This window comes from Microtus oregoni, unplaced genomic scaffold, assembly GCF_018167655.1.
Source record: "Microtus oregoni isolate MIOR12 unplaced genomic scaffold, Mior012 000092F_ref0000046, whole genome shotgun sequence".
NCBI lineage: Eukaryota > Metazoa > Chordata > Mammalia > Rodentia > Cricetidae > Microtus > Microtus oregoni.
This window is the reverse complement of record NW_024544604.1, coordinates 1,501,387-1,527,416: the sequence shown is the minus strand read 5'-3', so window position 1 is coordinate 1,527,416 and position 26,030 is coordinate 1,501,387. Positions and strand designations below refer to the sequence as shown.

At 44.6% G+C, this 26,030-nt stretch overlaps 1 protein-coding gene across 1 annotated transcript; it reads left to right on the top strand.

The window, feature by feature from the left end:
* Positions 1-1,546: 1,546 nt before the first annotated feature.
* Positions 1,547-25,238, top strand: LOC121442682 (TBC1 domain family member 25-like). Its single transcript, XM_041644294.1, has 6 exons — positions 1,547-1,861; positions 3,621-3,730; positions 5,476-5,630; positions 22,682-22,809; positions 22,949-23,137; positions 23,382-25,238. Exons 1-6 carry the CDS (start codon positions 1,571-1,573, stop codon positions 24,741-24,743), a joined length of 2,235 nt encoding a protein of 744 aa, XP_041500228.1. The 5' UTR covers positions 1,547-1,570; the 3' UTR covers positions 24,744-25,238.
* Positions 25,239-26,030: the final 792 nt, after the last annotated feature.

Here is a 26,030-nt window from a genome sequence, read left to right as displayed (position 1 = left end):
CACAATAAAATGTAATATATTTTTTAATTTTTCTGCTGTACATGGTGGTACACACCTTTAATTTCAGCACTCAGGAGGTACAGACAGGTAGATCTCTATGAATTCCAGGCTAGTTTGGTCTACATGGAGAGTTTCAGGACTATCAGGGCTATATAGTGAAAACCTATTTTTTTCTCAGAGGCTAAAATGCCAGGCAGTGGTGGCACATGCCTTTAATCCCTGCACTTGGGAGGCAAGGGCTGGTGGATCTGAGTTCAAGCCTGGTCTACAAAATGAGTTCCAGGACAGCCAGGACTACTAAGAGAAACTCTGTCTAGAAAATACAAGGGGGAAAAAGTGCCTAAGATGTTTTCAAGTAGCAGGGCAGTGGTGGCGCACGTCTTTAATCCCAGCACTCAGAAAGCAGAGACAGGCAGATCTCTATGAGTTCGAGGCCAGCCTGGTCTACACGAGGTAGCTCTAGGGCAGGCTCCAAAGCTACAGAGAAACCCTCTCTCATAAAACAAAACAAAAAAGATGTGTCCAAGCATTCAACCCATATTTAATAGACACATGTTTTTACTGTGATTGTATGCTGTGGGTCTCCTGTATGCTGGACTATATGATCTACCAATGAGGTACACCCCAGACAGACAGAGCTCATAACAGGCCTGACCTCAGTAAGTTGTAAGGATTAAATAAAACAAAGACAGTGTAGAGCCAGCAATTTCGAGATTAAGTCTGAAGAGTCAAAACAGCCTGGGCTACATGAATATGTCTCAAAAATGAAATTAAACCTGGAAAAAAATTTCTGGAGAAAAGTAGGACCTCCAGAAAGCATCATATGTTTGCATTGGGAAAATTACTTAATGCAATATAGCAAGAGCTCAGAATGTGTAAAACTCTTTATGGACAGTTTCTTGGATGTTTGTTTTGTTTTGTTTTTTGAGACAGGGTTTCTCTGTGTAACCCTGGCTGTCCTGGAACTCACTCTGTAGCTCAAGTTAGCCTCGAACTTAGATTCGCCTGCCTTTGCCTCCGGACTGCTAGGATTAAAGTTATGCCAGTTCCTTGAATTTAAGTGAAGATTATTTATTAAGAGACTCTGGAAGGTGGGCACTGGAAGGTGGTTCACACCAGTAAGCCCCTGGAAGTCTGAGGTTAAAAGAAAACAAAATAAAGAAAAACCCTTAAGTTCGAATTAACCCGGGAAAATGAGCAAGATTCAGTAAAAACAAACAAAAGAACTAAATACAAAAATCTTGAAGATCCCCCCCACACACACACACAATTTTCAGGGGATCCATTTGAAGGGAAGTTTTTGAAACCAATGACATCATCTGTTACCCGAGGCACGTGGCAACTCTAAGCGGGTTCTGGAGCGTTGACATCACCACGCTGTGGCTTCCTCCCCGCCCTCTTTTCTTTCTTGAACCCGTCGCCGGTTCGTGAATCCGGAAGTAGACTGCCAAAACAACAGCGCCACGGGACCAGGACAGGCGGGACCTAAGCAGGCACTAGCTCACAGGCAAAAAAACGCTAAATTCACGACTTTGGGGGGCGGGGTTCCTGGCAGGAGCCCTCTAGGCGCATGCTCAGAGGCGACCTCCAGGCCAGGAGGAGGGGCAGGGTTCAGAACCCTGTGCGCCTGCGCTCTGGTGCAAGGTGGGGCCGCGGGCGCCCGCACTGTAGGGTGTTCGTTAGGGTAGGGGGCAAACTGTCAACTGTCACGGAGACAGAGACGACAGTTACCGGCGGGATGGCAACACCTTCCGCAGCCTCGGACTTGGCTTGCTCTGCAGCGCCCTCGCCCGTCGGGGGTGCCCAGGCGGCAGCGGCGGCAGAGGAGGAGGAGCGAGAGGTGGTACGGGTCCGAGTCAAGGTGAGGCTGGTGGCTGGTCGGCCAGCCTGCCCGGGGCACCCAATAGGCGAAAAGATGGTGGCTGCCATAGGATAGAGGGCAGGACCTGAAATCTGGGGCGTTACTGGGAGACGGGGGGGGGGGGGGGGGGGGAGGGGGGAGGTTTGAGAGCAGAATAATGGGAGAATGAAGACATGGGTCTTGGGGACATATCCTTGGGTGTGTAACTGGAAATAGAGGGGAAAGGGCTGCTAAGTGGAGGGGTGGAGTCTACGGTAGAGAGGTTGGTTGGAGGGTTCGAGGAGGGGCCTCTGGAGTCCAGAGGAATGAAGGAGGTGCTGTTGCTGTCAGAAGAGGGAGTCCTAAAGTCAGTCAACATTATGGACAGTGCACTTTCGTGCATGTCCCCACCCCTGAGCCCACGTGCTGGGGGGGGGGGCAAAAACAGTTCAGTGATATGTTTTGGACACTGGTGAGTATCTTGAGAACATAATAGGAAAAGTTAGATTCTAGGGAGTTCTTTACACAAAGTCGTGTAGGAAAATTCCTCAAAAGGGATTGAAGTCACAGAGACCTGAATAAAAGAGTCACCTATGTATATTTAAAGTGGGTGAAGAGTTCTAGGTAGAAGAGACAGTAAGAGAAAAGGCTAGGAGGTGGAGACTAGTTTGGTCTGTTCCTGTGGGTTCCCATATTGTTGGAGAAGGAGGACTGAGGGCAAAGTGATAGGACAGTCGGGAGAGAGAAGGGCAGGTAGGTGGACAGCATACTCTGAGGAAGGAACTTGTTGCAATAATTCGAGCAAGCTCACACTGGAGTGGTGGCACTGGCAGTGATGAAAAAGTCAACAGATCACTTCCGCATAATAGGCAAAGATGTAGTGAGTGAGCCAGATGGAGTAGTGGGAAGGATGTTCACAGCAAGGGAGATGAGCACACACAAAGGGCTGGAGGAAGAATGTAGTCAAGGTAACTCCCAACAGTTTGCTACTACTAGAACATAAAGTTCAAAATAAATCTGAGTGGAGAGAGGACTATGTTGGGACCCCAGGTTTGCTGTTGAAAACTTTTGTTTCTGTTTTTGTTTTTCGAGACAGGGTTTCTCTGTATATCCCTGGCTGTTCTGGAACTCACTCTGTAGACCAGCCTGGCCTTGAACTCACAGAGATCAGCCTGCCTCTGCCTCCCTGGGTGCTTGGATTAAAGGTGTGCGCTACCACTGCCTGGAAGCTCTTGAAAAACATTTAACCATGGGGGTGTTAGAGGTAGATTTGCTAGATTGATTGCAGTATAGGAGACTGATTTTGTTGTGGTGAGACTGGACATAGTGATTCTGGCAACCATAGTTAAGGGACTCTTGAAGGATTAGACACCTGGACTATTGCGGGAGCTTTGTTCCTGCTTGTCTGTTCCTGTCTTTTTTGGGGATGGGGGAATTTTGAGACAGGGTTTCTTTGTAGCTTTGGAGCCTGTCCTGGAACTCACTCTGTAGACCAGGCTGGCCTCGAACTCACAGAGATTCACCTGTCTCTGCCTCCTGAGTGCTGGGATTAAAGGTGTGTGCCACCACTGCCTTAAAATTCTAAGGACACATCCATTCTTTCTTTGCCCAGAAACTGCCTGTGCCTTCCCCTTAAGAACAAAAACAAGAGTCTCCACTATGGCCAAGAGCATCCCATATAAATTTGGTCCCTGTTTTCTGCCACTCTGTACCTCACCCACTCTTCTGAATGGTGCTGTGGCCCCTCATGGCCTACCCCTTCCTTGTCTTCTTTCCCCAGAAATGTGAGAGCTTCTTGTCACCTGAGTTCCGCTCTTTTGCTGTAGATCCTCAGATCACCTCACTGGACGTGCTGCAGCACATCCTCATCCGCGCCTTTGACTTGAACGGGTGAGTGGGCAGATGAAGCAGGCTGCTCATCTCAACGGCAACTGTCTGTCTTTTGTGGGTTTGGTTTTTTTCAAATAATTCCACGATGAGTATATGTATCTTGCTGGGAGTATTGGGGAAATGTCATAAGATAAACTAGCGGAAGTATTTTGGGCTACAGGGCGTGTGTTTTTAAAACTTTCAGGGAATGTTTCCAAAATGGTTCTCCAGACACGTTTTACCAGTTCAGCCTCAGCAGCAGTATAGAAAATATTTTTCCTAAATGTGGTGGTCCACACCTTTAGTCCTAGCACTCTGGAGGCAAAGACAGGCAGATCTCTGACAATTCAAGACCAGCCTGCTATACGTGGTGAGTTCCAAGACAGCCAGGGATACACAGAGAGACATTCTCTCTCAAAAAAAAAGTAAGGTTTGTTTCACCAACCATGGTGATACGTACCTGTGATCACAGTACTCTGAAGGCTGAGACAGGAGAATCAAGGCCAGTCTAGGCTACATAATGAAACTATCTCAAAAGGAAGAAAGAAAATAATAAAGTTGTTTTCTTCATGCCCTCCCAAACAGTGGTTATTATAAGACATTATAAAATTTGTCAGTCTGGTAGCTGAGAGTTGGTATCTCATAGGAGCAGATGTGATGTTTATTTTGTTGTGGTAGGTTATTCTGGAGGAATATATGATTGTGCTAACAATTTTTAAAATTTATTTAACTTATTTATTTTATGTGCATTGGTGTGAGGGTGTCGGATCCCCTGGACCTGGAGTTACAGGCAGCTATGAGCTGCCTTGCGGATGCTGGGAATTGAACCTGGGTCCTCTGGAAGAGCAGCCAGTGTTCTTTACCACTAAGCCATCTCTCCAGCCCTGTGGTAACAAATTTAAATAGTATGAAATTCAGGGGGGCTGGAGAGATGGCTCAGAGGTTAAGGGCACTGACTGCTCTTCCTGAGGTCCTGAGTTCAATTCCCAGCAACCACATGGTGGCTCACAACCATCTGTAATGAGATCTGGTGCCCTCTCTGGCAAGTAGGCATATATGAAGACAGAACACTGTATACATAATAAATAAAAATCTTTTAAAAAAAAAGAAATTCAGCTGGGCATGGTAGCCCATGCCTTTAATCCCAGCACTAGGAAGCAGAGGCAGGCAGGTCTCTGCGAATTTGAGGCCAGATTAGTCTACAAATCAAGATCCAGGACAGCCACGGCCATTACACAGAGAAACCATGTCTCAAAACATCAAAAAAGAAAAAAAAGTGTGAAGTTGATGGATATTTAGGATGATTCTGGGTTTACAGTGATCATCACACAAAATACTTCTTTGTATTTGCACAGGTGTATCTGAAGAATAAATTCTTAGTTTTATTGTACATTTGTGCATTAACATTCTGTTGTGAAAAATAAGAAACATATAGACTGCTTTTTTTTAAATGTAGTAAGAAGGCTGCTTTCTTCCCACTTCTAACCCCCAGCTGCACTGTTAGCATCCCCAGAGGGGACCAGCATCTTACCAGTGTTCAATGTGCCCTCCAGATATAAGCAGGTGCGGATCTGTTTCTGTGTTCATGTAACAAAGTGGGTAGAAATGGCATAACAACCTCAGGCTGCCTGTAATCCTTGGCATAGTTCCCAGCAAATAGAAGGAAGCTGTTTTCGGTACCTTTCACACTACCTTCCTTGTTTTGTAAACTGTTCCTGAAGTTGCTGTGGAACTGGAGATCCCAAGCCTTCATAGCCTTTGTCCAGGAAGAAGAACTTTGGCATCAGCTACCTGGCGCGTGACCGGCTAGGACAGGAAGCTTTCCTCTCTCTCCTTTCTGATTGGGACCTCAGCACAGCTTTCGCCACTGCCTCCAAACCTTACCTGCAGTTGCGCGTAGACATTCGGCCCTCAGAGGACAGTGAGTACCCAGTGCCAGAGGACTACTACCTTGAGATCCAGCTTTTCCCATAGATAATAATCCTACCCCTTATAGTACACTCCTGGCAGGCCACAGGGACTCATTTCTTTTAAATTATGTCTGAAAACCTGGGTTCAATCATTACTAACACCCCAAAAAGTTTGTTATAATGATGGTAGTTAGATATTTTAAAACTCAAGTTCAAGGCTAGCCTTAGCTACAAAAGCAACCCTATCTCAAAAAAAAAAATTCTACTACAAAATAATTCAAGTTTTGGGTTTTGAAGATTAGGAATATTCAGCCTATATTATCATATTGGCAATTAATTTGAAAACATGGTGGCACAGTAATGTTTTCAGGGCTGTTGAAGAAAAATATTCATGCTCTTGGGGAAAATCCCATTTAAGTAGGAAGTAGTGAAGTGCATGGTGTCTCCAAATAATTTTACAAAAATGTGTTTATATGTAAAAGAAATGAAATAAAGCAAATGTGATTTTAAAAAAAGTTAATGGGTTTTGGATGAGGGGCTGCAGGTGCAGGGTGTTGTGCAGTCTTGTCTTTTTTGCAGTGCTAGACATGAAAGACAGGCCCTGCTCACTCACGTTAGGCAAACCCTGTGCCATGGATGCCGTGAAGCCACACTTCAGCTCCAGTGCATTCTGGTAGTCTTTTGGTGCTAGTAGTGGGGGGGGGGTGTCTGTTTGTTTTGTTTACATATAGGATATTTTGCCTGCATATATGTCTATGCACTGCATGCATGGTTGGTACCCGAGAAGGCCACAAGAGGGCATAGGATCCCCTGAACTGGAATTACAGATGGTTGTGAGCCACCTTCTGCATGCTGGAAATCAAACCCTGGTCCTCTAGAAAAGCAGCCAGTTACTTCTGAGCCATCTCTACAGCACCACTCAGTGTATTCTGTCTTTAACATTATTATGGGTTTGAATTTGGCTTTGGTTTTGAAATTTTTTGAAATAATTATGGAATATAGCCCTGGATAGCCTAGAACTTGCCATGTAAATGTGGCCGTGGCTGGCATCAAACTTACAGCAATCCTCCCATCTCTGCTTTTCCAAAGGACCTGCCTGTGTTGCCATGTTGTTAGTTTGTCTTTCTTTCTTTCTTTTTTTTTTTTTTTGGTTTTTCGAGACAGGGTTTCTCAGTAGCTATGGAGCCAATCCTGGCACTAGCTCTTGTAGACCAGGCTGGCCTAGAACTCACAGAGATCCGCCTGCCTCTGCCTCCTGAGTGCTGGGATTAAAGGTGTGCGCCACCACCACCCAGCTGTTAGTTTCTTTTGTTACTAAGAATTGAATGCCAGGCCATGTTTGCTAGGCAGGTGTTATACCACCAAACTGCACATTACCTTTTTTTATTTTAAAATAGGTTTCAGTAAGTTTCCTAGGCTGACCTAAAACTTACCAGTTCTTCCACCTCAGCCTTATTAATAACTGGGAATACAAGCGTGTGCCACCACACCCAACGACATTCAACACTCAGCAAGTTTTTTTGAGACAGAGTTTCTCTGTGGTTTTGGAGCTTATCCTGGAACTAGCTCTCTTAGACCAGGCTGATCTCGAACTCACAGAGATCCAACTGCCTCTGCCTCCCGAGTGCTGGGATTAAAGGCGTGCGCCACCACCGCCCGGCTTCTCAGCAACTTTTTAAATCACATTTTGATGTGTGTGTGTGTCTATGTGTCTATGCATGTGCACACTTGCACATATGTGGAGGTCAGAGAACAACTTGTTTTTTTGTTTTTTGATTTTTCGAGACAGGGTTTCTCCATAGCTTTTGGTTCCTGTCCTGGAACTAGCTCTTGTAGACCAGGCTGACCTCAAACTCACAGAGATCCTCCTGTCTCTGTCTCCCGAGTGCTGGGATTAAAGGCATGCGCCACCACCGCCTGGCCAGAGAACAGCTTGTGGTAGTCAGTTCTCTCCTATCATGTGAATCCTGGGGATCACACTCAGGTCATTAGGCTTAGCAGCAGGAGCCTTTGCCCACTGTACCATCTTGCCAACTCAGCAAGGTTTTTTTTGTCATAAAAATGTTATGAAGTCATATAGTTTGTAGCCTTAGAGAACTTTTGTACCCATTTGGGATGACTGAGGCATTTTATTCACACCATAATAATCATAAATAGCTAAATGGGCCATTTAATGAATATACTTAATTGTCATGATAATCTTAGCTAGGTGGTGGTGGCGCATGCCTTTAATCCCAGCACTTGGGAAATAGAGAAGGCAGATGTGTGTGAGTTCAAGGCCAGCTTGGTCTCTTAAAAAGAGAAATTATTAGTTTTCCATAAAATAGATGAAGAAACACGCCTAGGAGGGTATAAGATTTGGGCATGTCACATAGATGGTGGAAGACCAAGATTTAAACTTGGGCAGTTGATGATCTGGCTCCAGAGATTTTTTTCCCCAAACAATTTGACTCTGTGATTTTTTTAGACTTGTTTAGACTGGCAAGGGCCAGGCCTGGTGAGACATAATTTTAACTGCAGAACTCAAGAGGCAAAGGCAGGCAGATCTCTATTAGTCTGAGGCTAGCCTAATCTACATAGAGAATTCCAGGATAGCCAAGGTTATGAGACAGGGTTTCTATAGCTTTGGAGCCTGTCCTGGAACTAGCTCTTGTAGACCAGGCTGGCCTCAAACTCACAGAGATCCACCTGCCTCTGCTTCCTGAGTGCTAGGATAAAAGGCGTGCACCACCACTGCCTGGCAAATAAATATTTTTTTTAAAAAGAAAGAAAAGGTGTGGGTGTGAAAGATGGTTCAGCAGTTAAGAACTCAGACTGATCTTTTTTGAAGGATCTGAGTTTGGTTCCCAGCACCCCCAATCTAGCAGCTCACAACTGCCTGTAACTCCAGCTCCAAAGGGTTGATGCTCTCTTCCGGCCTCCTTGGCTCTGTGTGCGCATGCATGCACACACATATATATACACACAAACACACACATAAATAAATATAATAAAATAAATTTTAAAAAAACAGAAAATGAAAAAGAGGTTGGAGAAATAATGCCCAGTGGTAGAGGGCTTTTTTAGTATATTGATGCCCTAGGTTCAAGCTGTAGAATGGCCAATAAAATAATAACAATATCAGTAATAATAATTTAGTCAATTATGCCAACATCACTTGTTTTAAAAAAAAATCACGCTGAGATAGTTCAGCAGATAAGAGCATTTGCTGATGTTGCAGAGAATCTGGGTTCAGTTCTAGCACTCATAACAATCTATATAACTCCAGTTCTAGGGGCTCCAATTGCTCTCTTCTGACCTCCACAGGCACCAGGCAAGCAAGTGGTTCACAAACACTCATACACATAAAATATAATTTTTACTGCCGGGCGGTGGTGGCGCACGCCTTTAATCCCAGCACTCGGGAGGCAGAGGCAGGCGGATTTCTGTGAGTTCGAGACCAGCCTGGTCTACAAGAGCTAGTTCCAGGACAGGCTCCAAAACCACAGAGAAACCCTGTCTCGAAAAAAGAAAAAAATATATAATTTTTAAATAAATAAAAAAAAGCAACACTGATTTGAAATGCCACTGTTTTTACAGATTGGGTTCCCATATATACTTAAATTTAGTCCTGGACTTCCTCTTGCATTCTGCTGACTCCATTTGTGCTACATTTAACACTACGTGTGTATGTTTTCATTTTTTATGTGTATGGAATGGGGATTTTGTCTTTGTATGTATATCTGTGTATTGTGTACATGCCTGGTGTCCTTGGAGGCCAGAAAAGATTATCGGGATCCCCTAGAATTGGAGTTACAGATGGTTGTGAACCACCGTGTGGTCACTGGGAATAGAAGCCAGGATCTCTAGAAGGAGAAGCAAGTGGTCTTAGCCATTGAGCCATCTCTCCAGCCATATATATATTTGAGATGAGGTCTCACTGTGTAGCCCTGGCTGGCCTCAAACTCAGAGGTCCACCAGCCTCTTCCTCCCAAGAGCTGCAATTTAAAGCATGTACTACCACACAGGGATAATACTATTATTTTTAATGACAGTGATTTTGTGGTTAGTTTTAATTTTAAAAAAGCTTTTGCCAAGTTCCTGATGTTCTTTTTCTTAGCTATTCTTAAACATGAATTGGTTCTTGTGAACCTTAAAATAAGTTCATCCAGTTTCAGGAGAAAAACATTAGAACATTAGGTTGGATTGCACTGGATGTATATATTACTTTAAGGTTTGGCAATTTTGACAACTTTATAATGAAGAATGTAGTATGTATCATATATAATACCACAGACAGAAGCCCATAATGAAAAGCTTGGATGTGTCTGCAGGAAATGTGTGTGCATTCACCCAAGGTGGATTATGTAAAAACTATTTCTAGCCTCATGTTGGTCCATGTCAGGTTTTGTGTTTGCAGAAATCCTTTGCCTGTTTCTAAATGTGTTTTCAATTTTCCTATTGTTTATCTGTATATAATAGAATATTTTTCCTGTCAACTACTTTTGGCCTTGATAGCTCATATGTTTTCCTCTCCCTTCTTGGCTCCTTTCTCTCCCTCCCCTCTTTGTCCTCTCCTTTTCTCTTTTCCCCCCTTCCCTGCTCCCTCTCTTGGTCTCAAATAGCCTAAGCTGGCTTCGAACTTCTGATTCTCTTTTCTCTACCTGCCAAGTACCAGGATTATAGGTGTGTGCCACAACACTGGGCTGAGTGGACTCTCTGTGCCATTCATGTTGTTGCTGTGCCCTTCTGTTTGTTTGTCAGGTATACCACCACCCCTAGCCGCTTGATATTTGAGGGGGGCTCTCACTATAAACCTTTTGCCAGCTTTGGATTCCATGTGTTCCCCATGCTGGCCTCAAACTTGTGATAGTCTTCCTAACTTCATCCTGCCAAGTTCCAGGATCACAAGCATGAGCCACTCCACACAGCTTAATTTTTTATATGAGTTTATTTGTTTTACGTCCCAGCTTGAGTTTTCCCTCCCTCCTCTCCTCCCAGTCCCTTCGCTCCCACCCCTCTTTGTTCCGCCAATCCACTCCTCCTCTGTTGCTGTTTAGGAAAAGACAGGTCTCCCATGAGTATCAATAAAACATGGCATATCAAGTTGTAGTAAAGCTAAGCACCTCTCCGTGTATTAAGGCTGGGCAAAGCCACCCAGTATGAGAAGTAAGGTTCCAAGAGCCTGTAAAAGAGTCAGAGACAGCCCCTGTTTCCGCTGTTAGGAGTCCCACAAGAGGACCAAGCTACACAACTGTAACATGCATGTAGAGGGCCTAGGTCAGTCCTATGCAGGCTCCCTGGTTGTTAGTTCATTCTCTGTGAGCCCCCATGAGCCCAGGTTAGTTGGTTCTGTGGGTTTTCTTGTGGTGTCCTTGACCCCTCTAGCTCCTACAATTCTTTCTCCCCCTCTTCTGCAGGATTTTTCCTGAACTCCACCTAATGTTTGGTTGTAGATCGGCTTCTGTTTCCATCCGTTGCCGGATGAAGCTTCGCTGATGGCAATTAGGCTAGGCACCAATCTGATCACAGGAGATGGCCAGTTCATGCTACTTACCCACTATTGCTAGGAGTCTAAGCTGGTGTTATCCTTGTAGCTTCATGGGAGATTCCCTGGTATCAGAATTTTACCTGACTCCGAAGTGCACCCCCTTTCCAGTAGTGTCTTTCAGTACTCTACCCCCCACTATCACTCATGTTCCCATCCCCACCTGCCCTCAGTCCACTCACAAAATCTCTTCTATTTCCCCTTCCCAGGGAGATCCAGGTGTCCCCCATTGAGCCCTCCTTGTTCCTAGCCTTTCTGGGTCTGTGGATTGTAGCAAGGTTATCCTTTACAGCTGATATCCACTTATGAGTGAGTACATGCCATGTTTGTCTTTCTGGGTCTGAGTTACCTCACTCAGGATGATTTTTTTCCAGTTCCCTCCATTTCCCTTTAGATTTCCTGATGTCATTGTTTTTAACAGCCGAGTAATATTCCATTGTGTAAATGTATCACATTTTCCTTATCCATTCCTCGATTGGGAAACATGTAGGTTGTTTCCAGGTTCTGTTTATTACAGATAAAGCTGCTGTGAACACAATTAAGCAAGTGTCCTTGTGGAATGACTGAACATCCTTTGGATATATGCCCAAGAGTGGTAGAGCGAGGTCTTGGGGTAGATTGATTCAACAGTTTTCTGAGAAACTGCCATTCTGACTTCCAAAGGGGCTGTACAAATTTGCACTTCTATCAGCAATGGAGGAGTGTTCCCCTTGCCCCACAACCTCTCCAGCATAAGTTGTCATCAGTGTTTTTGATCTTAGCCATTCTGATAGATGTAAGATGGAATCTGAGTTGTTTTGATTTGCATTTCCCTGATAGCTAAGGATGTTCAACATTTTACGTATTTCTTGGCCATTTGAGAATATTATTATTATTATTATTATTATTATTGCTTTAAAAAATACCAATGCAAATTCCCAGTTCCTCCCCTCCTCCCACTCCCCTTCCACTCCCTCCACACACCCTTCCCCCAACCCCTGTCCAGTCTTAAGAGAAGGCAAGGCACCCTGCCCTGTGGAAAATCCAAGGCCCTCCCCACTACATCTAGGTTGAGCAAGGTACTCATCCAAAGAGAATAGGGTCCCAAAAAGCCAGTACATGCAGTAGAGACAAATCCCAGTGTCATTGTCATTGGCCCCTCAGTCTGCCCCAACTGTCAGCCACATTCAGAGGGACTAGTTTGATCCCATGCTCGTTCATTCCCAGTCCAGTTGGAGTTGGTGAGCTCCCATTAGCTCAGGCACATTGTCTCAGTCGGTGAAACAACCCCTCATGGTCTTGACTTCCTTGCTCATACTCTCCCTCCTTCCCCTCTTTATCTGGACCTTGGGAACTCAGTCCAGTGCTCCTATGAGGGTTTCTGTCTCTGTTTCCATCTGTTGTTAGACAAAGGTTCTATGGTGATATTTAAGATATTAAGATATTTAAGATGGGCTGGAGAAATGGTTCAGTGTCTAAGAGCTTTGCTGTTCTTCCAAAGGTACTGAGTTCAATTCCCAGCAACCACATGGTGGCTTACAACCATCTGTAATGAGATTTGGTGCCCTCTTCTGGCCTGCAGGGATACATGCAGGCAGAACACTGGGGTCATTCTTGTGGATTCTGGGAATTCTTCTAGAGCCAGGTTTCTTGCTAACTGCAAATGGCTTCCTCAATCAAAATATCTCTTTCCTTGCTCTCATATCTGTCCTTCCTCCATCTCCTCAACTATCCCATTCCCTCAAGCTCTCCCCAACCCTCCCCTTCTCCTCTCCTCTTCCCTTTCTCCTCCTGAAACTGAGAAGCTTCTGTAAAGCAAAGGACACTGTCAATAAGACAAAAAGACAACCAACTGAATGGGAGAAAATCTTCACCAGTCCCACATCAGACAAAGGATTGTGCTCCAAAATATATAATGAACTCAAGAAATTAGACATTAAAATTCTAAATAACCCAATTAAAAATTGGGGTATGGAGGGCTGGAGAGATGGCTCAGTGGTTAAGAGCATTGCCTGCTCTTCCAAAGGTCCTGAGTTCAATTCCCAGCAACCACATGGTGGCTCACAACCATCTGTAAGGAGGTCTGGTGCCCTCTTCTGGCCTGCAGACATACAGACAGAATATTGTATATATAATAAATAAATAAATATTAAAAAATAGGGTACTGAACTAAACAGAGAATTCTCAACAGAAGAATTTCAAATGGCCAAAGATACTTAAGGACATGTTCAACTTCCTTGCTATCAGAGAAATGCAAATCAAAACAACTTTTTTTTCCTTTTTTTATGATTAATAACTTATTTTTAAAAACCTTATTCATTTTATTTATTCATTTATTATGTATACAATGTTCTGTCTGTGTGTATGCCTGCAGGCCAGAAGAGGGCACCAGACCCCATTACAGATTGTTGTGAGCCACGATGTGGTTGCTGGGAATTGAACTCAGGACCTTTGGAAGAGCGAGCAATGCTCTTAACTTCTGAGCCATCTCTCCAGCCCCAAAACAACTTTGAAATACCATCTTACACCTGTCAGAATGACTAAGATCAAAAACACTAATGATAGTTTATGCTGGAGAGGATATGGAGTAAGGGGAACACTCATCCATTGCTGGTGGGAATGCAAACGTGTAACTACTTTGGAAATCAGTGTGGTGGTTTCTCAGAAAATTGGGAGTCAACCTACCTCAGGATCCAGCCATACCACTCTTGGGAATATACCCAAAAGATGCTCAATCATACTACAAAAGCCTTTGTTCAACTATGTTCATAGCAGCATTATTTGTAATAGCCAGAACCTGGAAACAACCTAGATGTCCCTCAATGGAAGAATGGATAAAGAAAGTGTGGCACATCTACACATTAGAGTACTACTCAGCGGTAAAAAACAATGATATCTTGAATTTTGCATGCAAATGGATGGAAATAGAAAACACTATCCTGAGTGAGATAACCCAGACCCAAAAATATGAATCTGGTATGTACTCACTCATTAGTGAATTCTAGCCATAAACAAAGGACATTGAGCCTATAGTTCTTGATCCTAGAGAAGCTAAGTAATAAGGTGAACCCAAAGAAAAACTTATATAGATCCACCTAAAAATTGGAAGCAGACAAGATCACCTGACAAAATTGGGAGCATGGGGGTAGGAGGTAAAAGGAAGGGGACAATTGAGAATCTTCTGTTGAGAATTCTGTTTAGATCTGTACCCCATTTTTAATTGGATTATTTGATTTGTTGATGTCTAGTTTCCTGAGTTCTTTATATATTTTGGAGCTCAGCCCTCTGTCGGATGTGGGGTTGGTGAAGATTTTTTTTCCCATTCTGTAGGCTGTCGTTTTTGTCTTATGACTGTGTCCTTTGCTTTACAGAAGCTTCTCAGTTTCAGGATGTCCATTTATTAATTGTTAGTTTTAGTGCCTGTGCTATTGATGCTCTGTTCAGGATGTTGTCTCCCATGCCAGTGTGTTCAAGGCTATTCCTACTTCTATCAGTTTCAGTGTATCTGGATTTATGTTGAGGTCTTTGATCAACTTGGACTTGAGTTTTGCAACCAGCTTAATTTTAAGTCTTTTATTTTTAAATATTTAAAAATATATAATATATAATATTTTAAAATATTTATTATTTTATAAGTCAGGTGGTGGTAGTGCATCTCTTTAATCCCAGCACTCAGGAGGCAGAGGCAGGCGAATCTCTGTGAGTTTGAGGCCAGCCTTGTCTACAGAGTGAGTTCTAGGACTACCAGGACTACACAAAGAAACCCTGTCTGAAAAAAAAAACCCTCCAAAATATTTATTATTTTATGTGACTGTATATGTGCTTGAGTGTATGTGTGTATGTATACCATGTGCATGCAGGTATCTGGGATGACTGGAACATGACCCTGGAACTGGAATTATAGGTGGTTATAAGCCGCCTAATGTGGGTGCTGGGAACTGAACCCAGGTTCTCTGCAAGAGCACCAAGTTCTATTAACCACTGAGCTGTCTCTCCAGAATTGTCAGCTTTCTTAGTTGGTTTTAGGTATAACTTTTTTAAAGCGTTGAACCCAGGGCTTTGTATATGCTAGGCAAGCACTCTACTTCTGAGCCACCTATCCACCACTTTTTTTTAGGGTCTCTATGAGTCATTTTTCTGTTATTGTGATAAGATGCCATAACTAAGGTAACTTAAAAAGGAAAGTATTAAGAGTCTGTAGAGATGGCTCTGCAGTTAAGAGCACTGGCTGCTCTTCCAGAGGATCTTGGTTCAATTCCCAGCAACCACATGGCAGCTCACAACTTCAGTTCCAGGGTACCTAATACCCATGGAAAAACATCAAGGTGGGGAGGGTTGAAGGGAGGAGGGGAGAGGCAGGAAGGGGAGCAGAGAAAAATGTAGAGCTCAATAAATATCAATAAAAAAGGGAAAAAACATCAATGGATATTTAAAAAAAAGACTCACATTTTGGTTTTGTTTGTTTTTGAGACAGGGTCTCTTTATGTATTCCTGGCTGGCTTCACTATATAGACCAGGCTGGCCCAAGACTCACTGAGATACACCTGGCTCTGCCCCCTATCAAATGCTGGGATTAAAGGCGGCCACTATTATTCCCATCTTTTTTTGTTTGTTTGTTTTTTGAGACAGGGTTTCTCTGTGTAGCCCTGACTATCCTGGAACTCACTCTGTAGACCAGGCTGGCCTCAAACCCACAGAGAACTGCTGGCCTCTGCTGGCCTCTGCTGGCCTCTGCTTCCTGAGTGCTGGGATTAAAGGTGTGCACCACCACCGCCCGGCACTACACCCATCTTAATGGATGCATTTTTAAAGATTTGTTTTAATTTTACATGCATGTGGGTTTTTTTTAAGGTTTTTCAAGACAGGGTTTCTCTGTAGCTTTGGAGCCTGTCCTGGAACTAGCTCTTGAAGACCAGGCTGGCCTCGAACTCACAGAGATCCGTCTGCCTCTGCATTCTGAGTGCTGGGATTAAAAGTGTGCACCACCACTGCCCAGCCCGTGCATGTATTCTTACATGTATGTATGTGAACCATGCACATGCCTGGCATCCAAGGAAGCCAGAAGAGGACATTGGATTCTCTAAAACTAAAGTTTTAGGCAGGTGTAAACCACCACATGGAGGCAGAGAACTGAATCCTAGGTCCTTTACAAGTGCTCTTAACCACTGAGCCATCTCTCCAGCCCCAATATTTATGCATTTTTAGATGTTTGACAGTGAATTTCTATTTGTTGTTTTGAAACAGGGTTTTGCCATATCTTAGGCCGACTGGCTTTTAATTCACTGTGTAGCCAGGCTAACCTCAAACTCAAAGCAGTCATCTGGCTTCAATCGCCTGAGTATTGTGATTATAGATATGTGCTATCATGTATGGTGGTTGCTAAACTTTGATTTTTAAATAAATAGAAGTACACTTTAATGATAAGTATAGTATAATATGCCTGGCTTGATGGTACATGTCTATAATCCCAGCACTGAGGAGGCAGAACCAGGCAGCCTTTGTGAGTTTGAGGCCAGCCTAGTGTATATAGCAAGTTTGAAACCATCCAGGGCCGCAGCCCTGGTTGTCCTCACTATGTAGACCAGGCTGGCCTCAAACTCGGCAATCTGCCTGCCTCTGTCTCCTAAGTGCAGAGATTAAAGGTATATGCCACCACACCTAGCCTAAAATGATCTGAAGTTTTGTTTAACTTTTTTGAGATTTATTTTATGTGTATGGGTGTTTTGACTGCATATATCTGTGCACCATATGTGTACAGTGCCTGTAGAAACCAGAAGAAGGGCCGGGCGATGGTGGCGTATGCCTTTAATCCCAGCACTCGTGAGGCAGAGGTAGGCGGATCTCTGTGAGTTCGAGACCAGCCTGGTCTAGAGAGCTAGTTCCAGGACAGGCTCCAAAGCCACAGAGAAACCCTGTCTCAAAAAACCAAAAAAAAAAAAAAGAAAAAAAGAAAAAAGAAACCAGAAGAAGGGATCCGATTACTTGGAATTGGAGTTACAGATGGTTGTGAATTGCCATATGGGTGCTGGGAATTGAACCCCGGTCCTCTGGAATGGCAGCTAGTGCTCTTAACCACTGAGCCATCTCTCCAGCCCCTTGGTGAGTCTTTTTTTTTTTTGGTTTTTCGAGACAGGGTTTCTCTGTGGTTCTGGGGCCTGTCCTGGAACTAGCTCTTGTAGACCAGGCTGGTCTCGAACTCACAGAGATCCGCCTGCCTCTGCCTCCCGAGTGCTGGGATTAAAGGCATGCGCCACCACCGCCCGGCTGAGTCATTTCTTTACTTCAGAAAATTTACATTATACTTGTTGCCTGTTTAATTCTAAGATCTTCACCTGATCTTTTATTCTCTTCATTTTTTTGGTATTTGCATATTGGATCTCCCAAGCTTGAGTTCCAGGTCTTTTTACATTTTTGCCAAAATCGTGTAACCTTAATTCTTTGTTAGTTTGTTTGTTTTCCAAGGCAGGGTTTCTCTGTAGCTTTGGAGCCTGTCCTGGAACTCACTCTGTAGACCAGGCTGTCCTCAAACTCACAGAGATCCACCTGCCTTTGCCTCCCAAGTGCTGGGATTAAAGGCATGCACCACCACTACCTGGCCTGTAACCTTAATTCTATTTTACAGTAGTTTCTTAACTTGGTAAGTAGTATAGCCTTCATCTCACCTGGAAAGTGTTAAAGGCGTGTGTCACCATGTCTAGCACGAACCCTGCCCCCCCCCTTTTTTTTTAAAAAATATTTATTTACTTATTTATTATGTATACAATATTCTGTGTGTGTGTATGCCAGAAGAGGGCACCAGATCTCATTACAGATGGTTGTGAGCCATCATGTGGTTGCTGGGAATTGAACTCAGGACCTTTGGAAGAGCAGGCAATGCCCTTAACTGCTGAGCCATCTCTTCAGCCCTGGAAAGTGTTTTAATGTTTTAGCAAGACCACCCTGGCAGCTGTTGGGGTGTGAGGCACACAAAAGGAGCTGGTTAGGAAGTAGCAGTCTGAGGTGTCTGGGGTAGGTGGCTCACAGAGGGTCACAAGGTGTTCGAACAATGAGTTGGTGTTGAAATGTGTTTTACATATATAAGCCACAGGTCTTGGGGACTTGGGGACTGAGGGAATGGGAGGGGCCAGGAATAGGTCAAGGTTACTGGCAATTGAACAGTTGAAGGAAAAGGGAATGGCTGTACTGGGAAGGGCTCTCTGCCTCTCCTTTGTGGCCCCTTAGTTTTGTACCCTCAGAGATACTTATGCAGAGACAGTGGCTTTAGATGTGACTTTTTCCTTTAGCTCTGTGGAAGAAAGGACTATGAGTCATGAAAATGCTACTTAGGGGTGCCACTGACCTGCAAACGGCAGTGACAAAAACACATAGTAGTTGATTTGTTTCATGTAGTTATATGCTTCATAGAATTATCCATATAACGGAATTGACCATTGGATGTTGTTAGCTTTTGCAATACTGTGCTGCCAGTTGATAGCTAGTACAATTCTTTTTTGTCCTTTGGTTTTTGAGACAGGGTTTCTTTATGTAGCCCTGGCTGTCCTGGAACTCACTCTGTAGACCAGGCTGGCCTTGAACTTGGAGGTCCACATGCCTCTGCCTTCTGAGTTCTGGGAATATAGGCATGCACCACCACATTGGGCAATAAACGTAATTTTAAATTTTAAAAATGCGGCTAGAGAGATGACTAACTGGTTAAGACCAACATATTGCTCTTCCAGAGGCCCCAAGTTTGTTTCACAGCACCCTTGTCAGATGACTCACAACTGATAATTCCAGCTCCAAGGGATAGGAGACCTTCTCCTGAATTCCTTGGGTATCTCCACTTTACATGCACATACCCCAATGCAAGTACACATACATATATAGAATTCAAAAGAAAATAAATCCTTTTTAAAAAGAGTGCTTGCGCCGGGCGGTGGTGGCGCACGCCTTTAATCCCAGCACTCGGGAGGCAGAGGCAGGCGGATCTCTGTGAGTTCGAGGCCAGCCTGGTCTACAAGATCTAGTTCCAGGACAGGCACCAAAGCTACAGAGAAACCCTGTCTCGAAAAACCAAAAAAAATAAAAAAAGTGCTTGCTTTTCTTCCTGCGTTCAGTTCCCAGCACCCACATATAGTGGCTCACCACCTCTAGCCCCAGGGGACCCCAAGACTTCTGATTCTGCAAGCACCTACACTTATGTGTGTATACCTCCAAAAAGATACATACTCCAAAGAGACACATAATTCAAAGGAAAAGTGAAAGAAAATCTTGCTGGGCTGAAGACTGCCTTCTATGGCGCTAAAGCAGTTTAAGAGCGCTAAAGCAGTTTAAGAGTGCTGGCTGCTCTTCCAGAAGACACAGGTTCAATTCTAAGCATCCATGTGGCAGCTCACAACTGTCTGTAACTCTAGTTCCAAGAGATCTTTTTATTTTATTTATTTTTTTATTTTTATTTTTTTTCCAAGAGATCTTGATGCCCTCTTCTGGCCTTCCTGGGCACCAGGCATGCATATGGTACACAGATATACATGCAGGCAAAAACCCATACACATAAAAATATTGTTTTTAATTTTAAATTTAAAAAAGGATTTTTGAGCCAGGTGGTGGTGGTACATGCCTTTAATCCCAGTACTTGGGAAGCAGAAGCAGATAGATCTCTGTGAGTTCGAGGCCAGCCTGGTCAGTCTGCAGAGCGAGTTCCAGGACAGGATCCAAAGCTATATAGAGAAACCCTGTCTCGAAAAAACAAAACAAAAAAAGGATTCTTTTTTTTTTAAAAGGTCAGGCTTGATGACACAGGTTTTTTTTTAATATTTATTTATTTATTTATTTATTATGTATACAATATTCTGTCTGTGTGTATGTCTGCAGGCCAGAAGAGGGCACCAGACCCCATTACAGATGGTTGTGAGCCACCATGTGGTTGCTGGGAATTGAACTCAGGACCTTTGGAAGAGCAGGCAATGCTCTTAACCTCTGAGCCATCTCTCCAGCCCAAAAAAAAAAAAGGATTCTTGAACTTAGCCCACAGGTGACAATTGCTGCTGTAGCCACATCATATCTGAAGTGAGCAGAGAGATGAGGAAGAGCTCTTAAGGGAATGGGGAGGATAATAGAATACATGTGACATGGAAACAGGAGACCAGCAAGAGGAGGCTGGGGATAGGGGAGGGCAGCGGGGAGAGGGAGGATAATAGAATACATTTGACATGGAAACAGGAGACCAGCAAGAGGAGGCTGGGGATAGGGGAGGGCAGCGGGGAGGGGGAGGATAATAGAATACATGTGACATGGAAACAGGAGACCAGCAAGAGGAGGCTGGGGATAGGGGAGGGCAGCGGGAAGGGGGAGGAATAAGAAGAAAGTATTTTCATAATCTGTTTATGGAAATGTCATAATGAAGCCCATTACTTTGTGTGTTAACTTAGAAAACTTAATTTAAAAAAGAAAAAGGGGATCCCAGCACTTGGGAAGCAGAGGCAGGCGGATCTCTTTGAGTTCGAGACTAGCCTGGTCTACAAGAGCTAGTTCCAGGACAGGCTCCAAAGCCACAGAGAAACCCTGTCTCGAAAAACCAAAAAAAAAAAAAAGAAAGAAAGAAAGAAAAGGAAAAGGGGGCCTAATGTAGAGATGGCTCAGAGGTTAAGAACACTGCTGTTCTTCCAAAAGACTCAGGTTCGATTCCCAGCGCCTAGATGGCAGCTCACAACTGTCTGTAATTCCAGTTCCAGGGGACCTGACACCCACGGCAAAACACCAATGCACATTAAATAAATAAATAAAATTTAAAATATTCCATATGAAACTGTAAAAAATATTAGAAGATAAGAAAGGAAACTACAGTGAACAAAACTGCAAGGGGAAATAAAGATAGAAACAGAAAAGTAAGAAATCTCTGCTGATGTCATGGACCAGGAGTGGCTACGGTCAAGCATAGAATGGTTTCCTTTGTCAAACATATACAACATCCTTCTCCACTAACACTTTTTCTAAGATATGTCTAGGCTATGGGGTAAGGTTAATGAGGCTATGATCCTAGAAATAGGAATCTACCATTTCCCAGCTATAGAATCTTGGTCACTAGTTGTTCCAAACCTTTTTGGTCATTTTCTGTTAAACTGGAATGGTAATAGCACCTTCTATCATTTTGGTGGCGAGAACTATCATTGATATAAGATCTGGAGTGTATGCTCTCAGACTTTGGTGTTGTAAGGAGACTGCTTGTTTGTTCCCAGCTGCTCAGCCCCAAAATAACCACACAGAAACTGTATTAATAAGTCACTGCTTGGCCTATTAGCTCTTGCTTTTTATTGGTTAGCTCTTACATCTTAATTTAACCCATTTCTATTCATCTGTGTATTACCACATGACTGTGACTTACTCGCAAGGTTCTATCTGGCGTCTGTCTCTGGTGGGGCTACAAGGCTTCTCTCTGACTCTGCCTTCTTTCTCCCAGCTATTCTGCCCTGCGAGGTCCAAGACAGATTCTTTATTAAGCAATGGTATTCACAGCATACAGAGGGGAATCCCACATTACTTTGGGCCTGGGCTTCATATTCCACTTCTTTCTTTCACTAGGTATGGGACCTTGAACAAGTATCTATAGACCTATTTCCTCATCAAAAATAAATAAATCCAAGAGGGGTGGCCACACCTATAGTCCTTTAATTCTAGGTATTGGGGAAGCTAAGGCATAAGTTGGTTCAAGGCCTGCCTGGACTAGAATAAGTTCAGGAACAGCCTGGGTAACTTAATGAGATACTGTTTCAAAAAAAGGTTTTTTAAAGAGGTCTCATGATGTAGCTCAGCAGTAGAGCACTGCATAGAACATGTGATGCCCTGGGTTTGATTTTCCAGGACTATCCCATCCACACGCACAAATAAATATATTTTAAAAAGAATACTAGCTAGTATTTCCATAGAACTGAGTATCTGAAGGTCAGAGGACAACCTCCATCATGGCATTGAACTTGGGTTATCAGACTTGGTGGCATGTGCCTTTACTCACTGAGCCCTCTCACTGACCACCAGGTTTATTTATTTATTTTGTTTTGAGACAAGGTCTTACTATGTAGCTCTGGCTGTCCTGGAATGTGCTTTGTAGACCAGGCTGGCCTCAAACTCACAGAGATCCACCTTCCAAGGGCTGGGATTAAAGGCATGCACCACCAGGCTGTCAAGTATTTTTTAAAAATGAGATAGAATCTCCTAGCCCAAGCACTGGCCTTGAACTCTCCATCTTCCTACCTCAGCCTCCAGAGTAACCGAGATTACAGACCTGCACGCCCAGGCTCAATAGATATTATTTTTTCTTAAGGTTAATCTGTTGCTTCAGTGCCTTGCAATAAATATTACTCAAATCATTGAAATATTAAAGGCTTCCCTGCCATTTTGTGAAACATTTCTCATGTAAGAACTATTCATAGCTGATTTTTTTAACATTATTTGGATGATACAGAGAAGAGGGAATAGACATCGTTTATTAGCCGGCATGTAGCTAGGCTTTAGAGGAACCCAGCCCTGTGATCTGGGTTCACATACCTGTTCTTATAGTGCTTCACTCTGTGTGCTCAGGCCCATTGCTGGAGGACTGGGACATAATTAGCCCCAAAGATGTCATTGGATCCGATATCCTACTGGCTGAGAAGCGTTCCTCACTGACGACAGCTGCCTTGCCTTTTACACAATCCATCCTGTCTCAGGTGATTTCAGGAGACTGGGGGGCCCCAGCTGGGGTTGGAGGGAAAAGCCCATCTGGGACTCCTATTCCAGAGTGTGCTGGTTGGCATTTGCCCTAACCTGCACAGAGACCTGTAGCTTCTTTTCTTCCTTCCTTGCCAGGTGGGCCGTACATTGTCTAAGGTCCAGCAGGTGCTGAGTTGGTCATATGGGGAAGATGTCAAGCATTTCAAGCCCCCTCTGAGCGATGCTGAGTTTCACACATACCTGAATCACGAAGGCCAGCTCTCCCGTCCTGAAGAATTGCGTTTGCGGATCTATCATGGTGGTGTGGAGCCTTCCCTTCGAAAAGTGAGCCCCCTTGGTCACTCATCACTCTGTGGTGGCTCATGAGAGACATTCAGTGGAATACACTGTCATAGGTAGGGTAGAGAGAGTCCAAGGACAGAGGTTCTATTTCAGGTAGGTCAGTGGCAGGAAGACAGACTACCACAAGGACAGAGGCCATGAGAGACAGGGTGGATGGTGACTAAAGACATGGGTATGGCAGATCCCTAGTTGAAGCTCAGCCTCATCTCCTTTTGTTTCTGGCTAGGTGGTGTGGCGGTACCTCCTGAATGTGTACCCAGATGGACTGACAGGCCGTGAGAGGATGGACTACATGAAACGGAAGAGTCGCGAGTACGAGCAGCTCAAAAGCGAGTGGGCCCAGCGAGTGAACCCTGAGGACCTGGAATTCATCCGCAGCACAGTCCTCAAGGACGTGCTTCGCACAGACAGAGCCCATCCCTACTATGCAGGGCCTGAGGATGGCCCACACCTACGGGCCCTACATGACCTGCTTACTACCTATGCTGTTACCCATCCACAGGTATCATACTGCCAGGGCATGAGTGACCTGGCATCACCCATCCTTGCTGTCATGGACCATGAAGGGCATGCTTTTGTATGCTTTTGTGGCATCATGAAGCGCCTGGCTGCCAACTTCCATCCTGATGGTCGTGCCATGGCCACCAAGTTTGCCCACCTCAAGCTGCTATTGAGACATGCTGACCCAGACTTCTACCAGTACCTACAAGAAGCAGGAGCTGATGACCTTTTTTTCTGTTACCGCTGGTTGCTGCTGGAGCTTAAGCGCGAATTTGCCTTTGATGATGCTCTCCGAATGCTAGAGGTCACCTGGAGTTCACTGCCCCCTGACCCTCCTGAACATGAAGTCGAACTTGTTGGACCTCCAAGCCAAGTGGCAGACACTGGCTTTGGTAGCCACAGGGGACGGCCAGTACGTCAGAGGCACATGCTGAGGCCTGCTGGTGGAGGAAGCAGTGCTTTTGAAGATGCTGTTGTCCACTTAGCCACATCTAGCCAGGGACCGAGTGGTGGGGGACGTCTCCTGAGACAAGCCAGTCTGGATGGTCTCCAGCTACTCAGGGATAACATGGGCCCCAGGAAGGACTTTCTAGTCCAACTAGCCCACCCAGCTACCCTCATTAGCTCTAAGTCCCTCTCTGAGCCCTTGTTAAACTCCCCAGACCCACTCCTCTCCTCTTCTTCTCAGCCTGATTCCCCATCTTCTTCATCTCCTCCATCTACACAGGAGGCTTCTCCTTCTGGTGACATAGCTGTAGGATCCCCCTTGATGCAAGATGTAGGATCTCTCAGAGATCCTGGGAAATCCCCACCACCCCCACCTCCAATGGGCCTTCCCCCACCCCAGGAGTTTGGCCGAGGGAACCCATTCATGCTCTTCCTCTGCCTGGCTATCTTGCTGGAGCACCGTGACCACATCATGCGCAATGGGCTAGATTACAATGAGCTAGCCATGCATTTTGACCGCCTGGTGCGGAAACACCATCTAGGGCGTGTCTTGCGCAGGGCCAAGGCTCTCTTTGCTGATTATTTGCAGTCTGAAGTGTGGGACTCTGAAGAGGGGGCTGAGGCCACAGCTCCATCTTGATTGTAATCCTTCCAGCTTTCCAACCCCAATGGTACTCCATTCTTTTGTCATGAGGGTCTACACAGGGAATTATTCCCTGCCTACCATCCCCAGACATGTTGGAGCCTGGGGCCCTCTCACTGGGTTTGAGTGTGTGTGGCTCAGTGTTGGCACTGCCCACGGAGGCTATGGCCTCTTCTGCATTTGTTGTTGTTTCTAAACTCTACACACACAAAGATCACTGTGGCACGTGTATTTTTCTACTTCCTGGATATTATAGAAGTTACTGTGGGCTCTTTGGTTGATGGGACTGAAATAACTCAATTGATTTAGAGCGGCTCCTGCTTTCTCTGGCACAGGGGAGTAGCTAGTGAAAACCAGGTATTGGTGAACCTGGCCCAGGGACTGCTCTAGAAAAGGCTAAATCTATGTTTGTTTGATTGCTTGGTTGGTTTTGGGGGTATATCTGCCTATCTAGAATATAAAGGTCGATTTGATATCTGTGAATGTTATTTCAGGACCAGGCACAAAAAGATGAGGAAGAGAGAGTTTCTAGCTTAAAAAGAGGCAAGGTTTAAAAACAAGGGGGGGGGGCAGGGTTCCTGCTAGAGGTTCGTGCTGAGAGATGGCTCAGAGGTTAAGAGCATTGCCTGCTCCTGAGTTCAATTCCCAGCAACCACGTGGTGGCTCACAACCATCTGTAATGGGGTCTAGTGCCCTCCTCTGGCCTGCAGGCATACACACAGACAGAATATTGTATACATAATAAATAAGCAAATAAATATTTTTTCAAAAAAGGGGGGGGCAGGGTTCGTGCTAGACATGGTGACACACTCCTTTAACCCCAGCACTCAGGAGGCAGAGACAGGTGAATCTCTGAGTTCAAGGCCAACCTGGTCTACAGAGAGTTCCAGGACAGCTAGAGCTATTATACACAGAAACCCTGTCTCAAAAAAACAAAAACCCAAGAAAACCACACACACACAAAGAAAAGAGGCAAGATTTACTACAAAAACTGGGAATTTGTGGCCTAAAAAAAGAAACATTTCGGCCACTCATCATTTCTAGAATCCAACTCTTTTCTGGGGGCTTGTCCCAGTACATGATGCTGGCAGCCCTGGGCAGAGGTCTAAGCCTTCTACGTGCTTTGAAACCAGCTTGAGGGACTGCTATGCCATGCTTAGAGCTCTAAGCTATGTTTCCAGCAGATGGATGCCTATCCTAACCATTTCAGCATATTGCCACTAACATGGATCAGAAAAACCAAGCACTGATAAAACTTGAGCCCTAAAACAGTTTGCCTAAGTC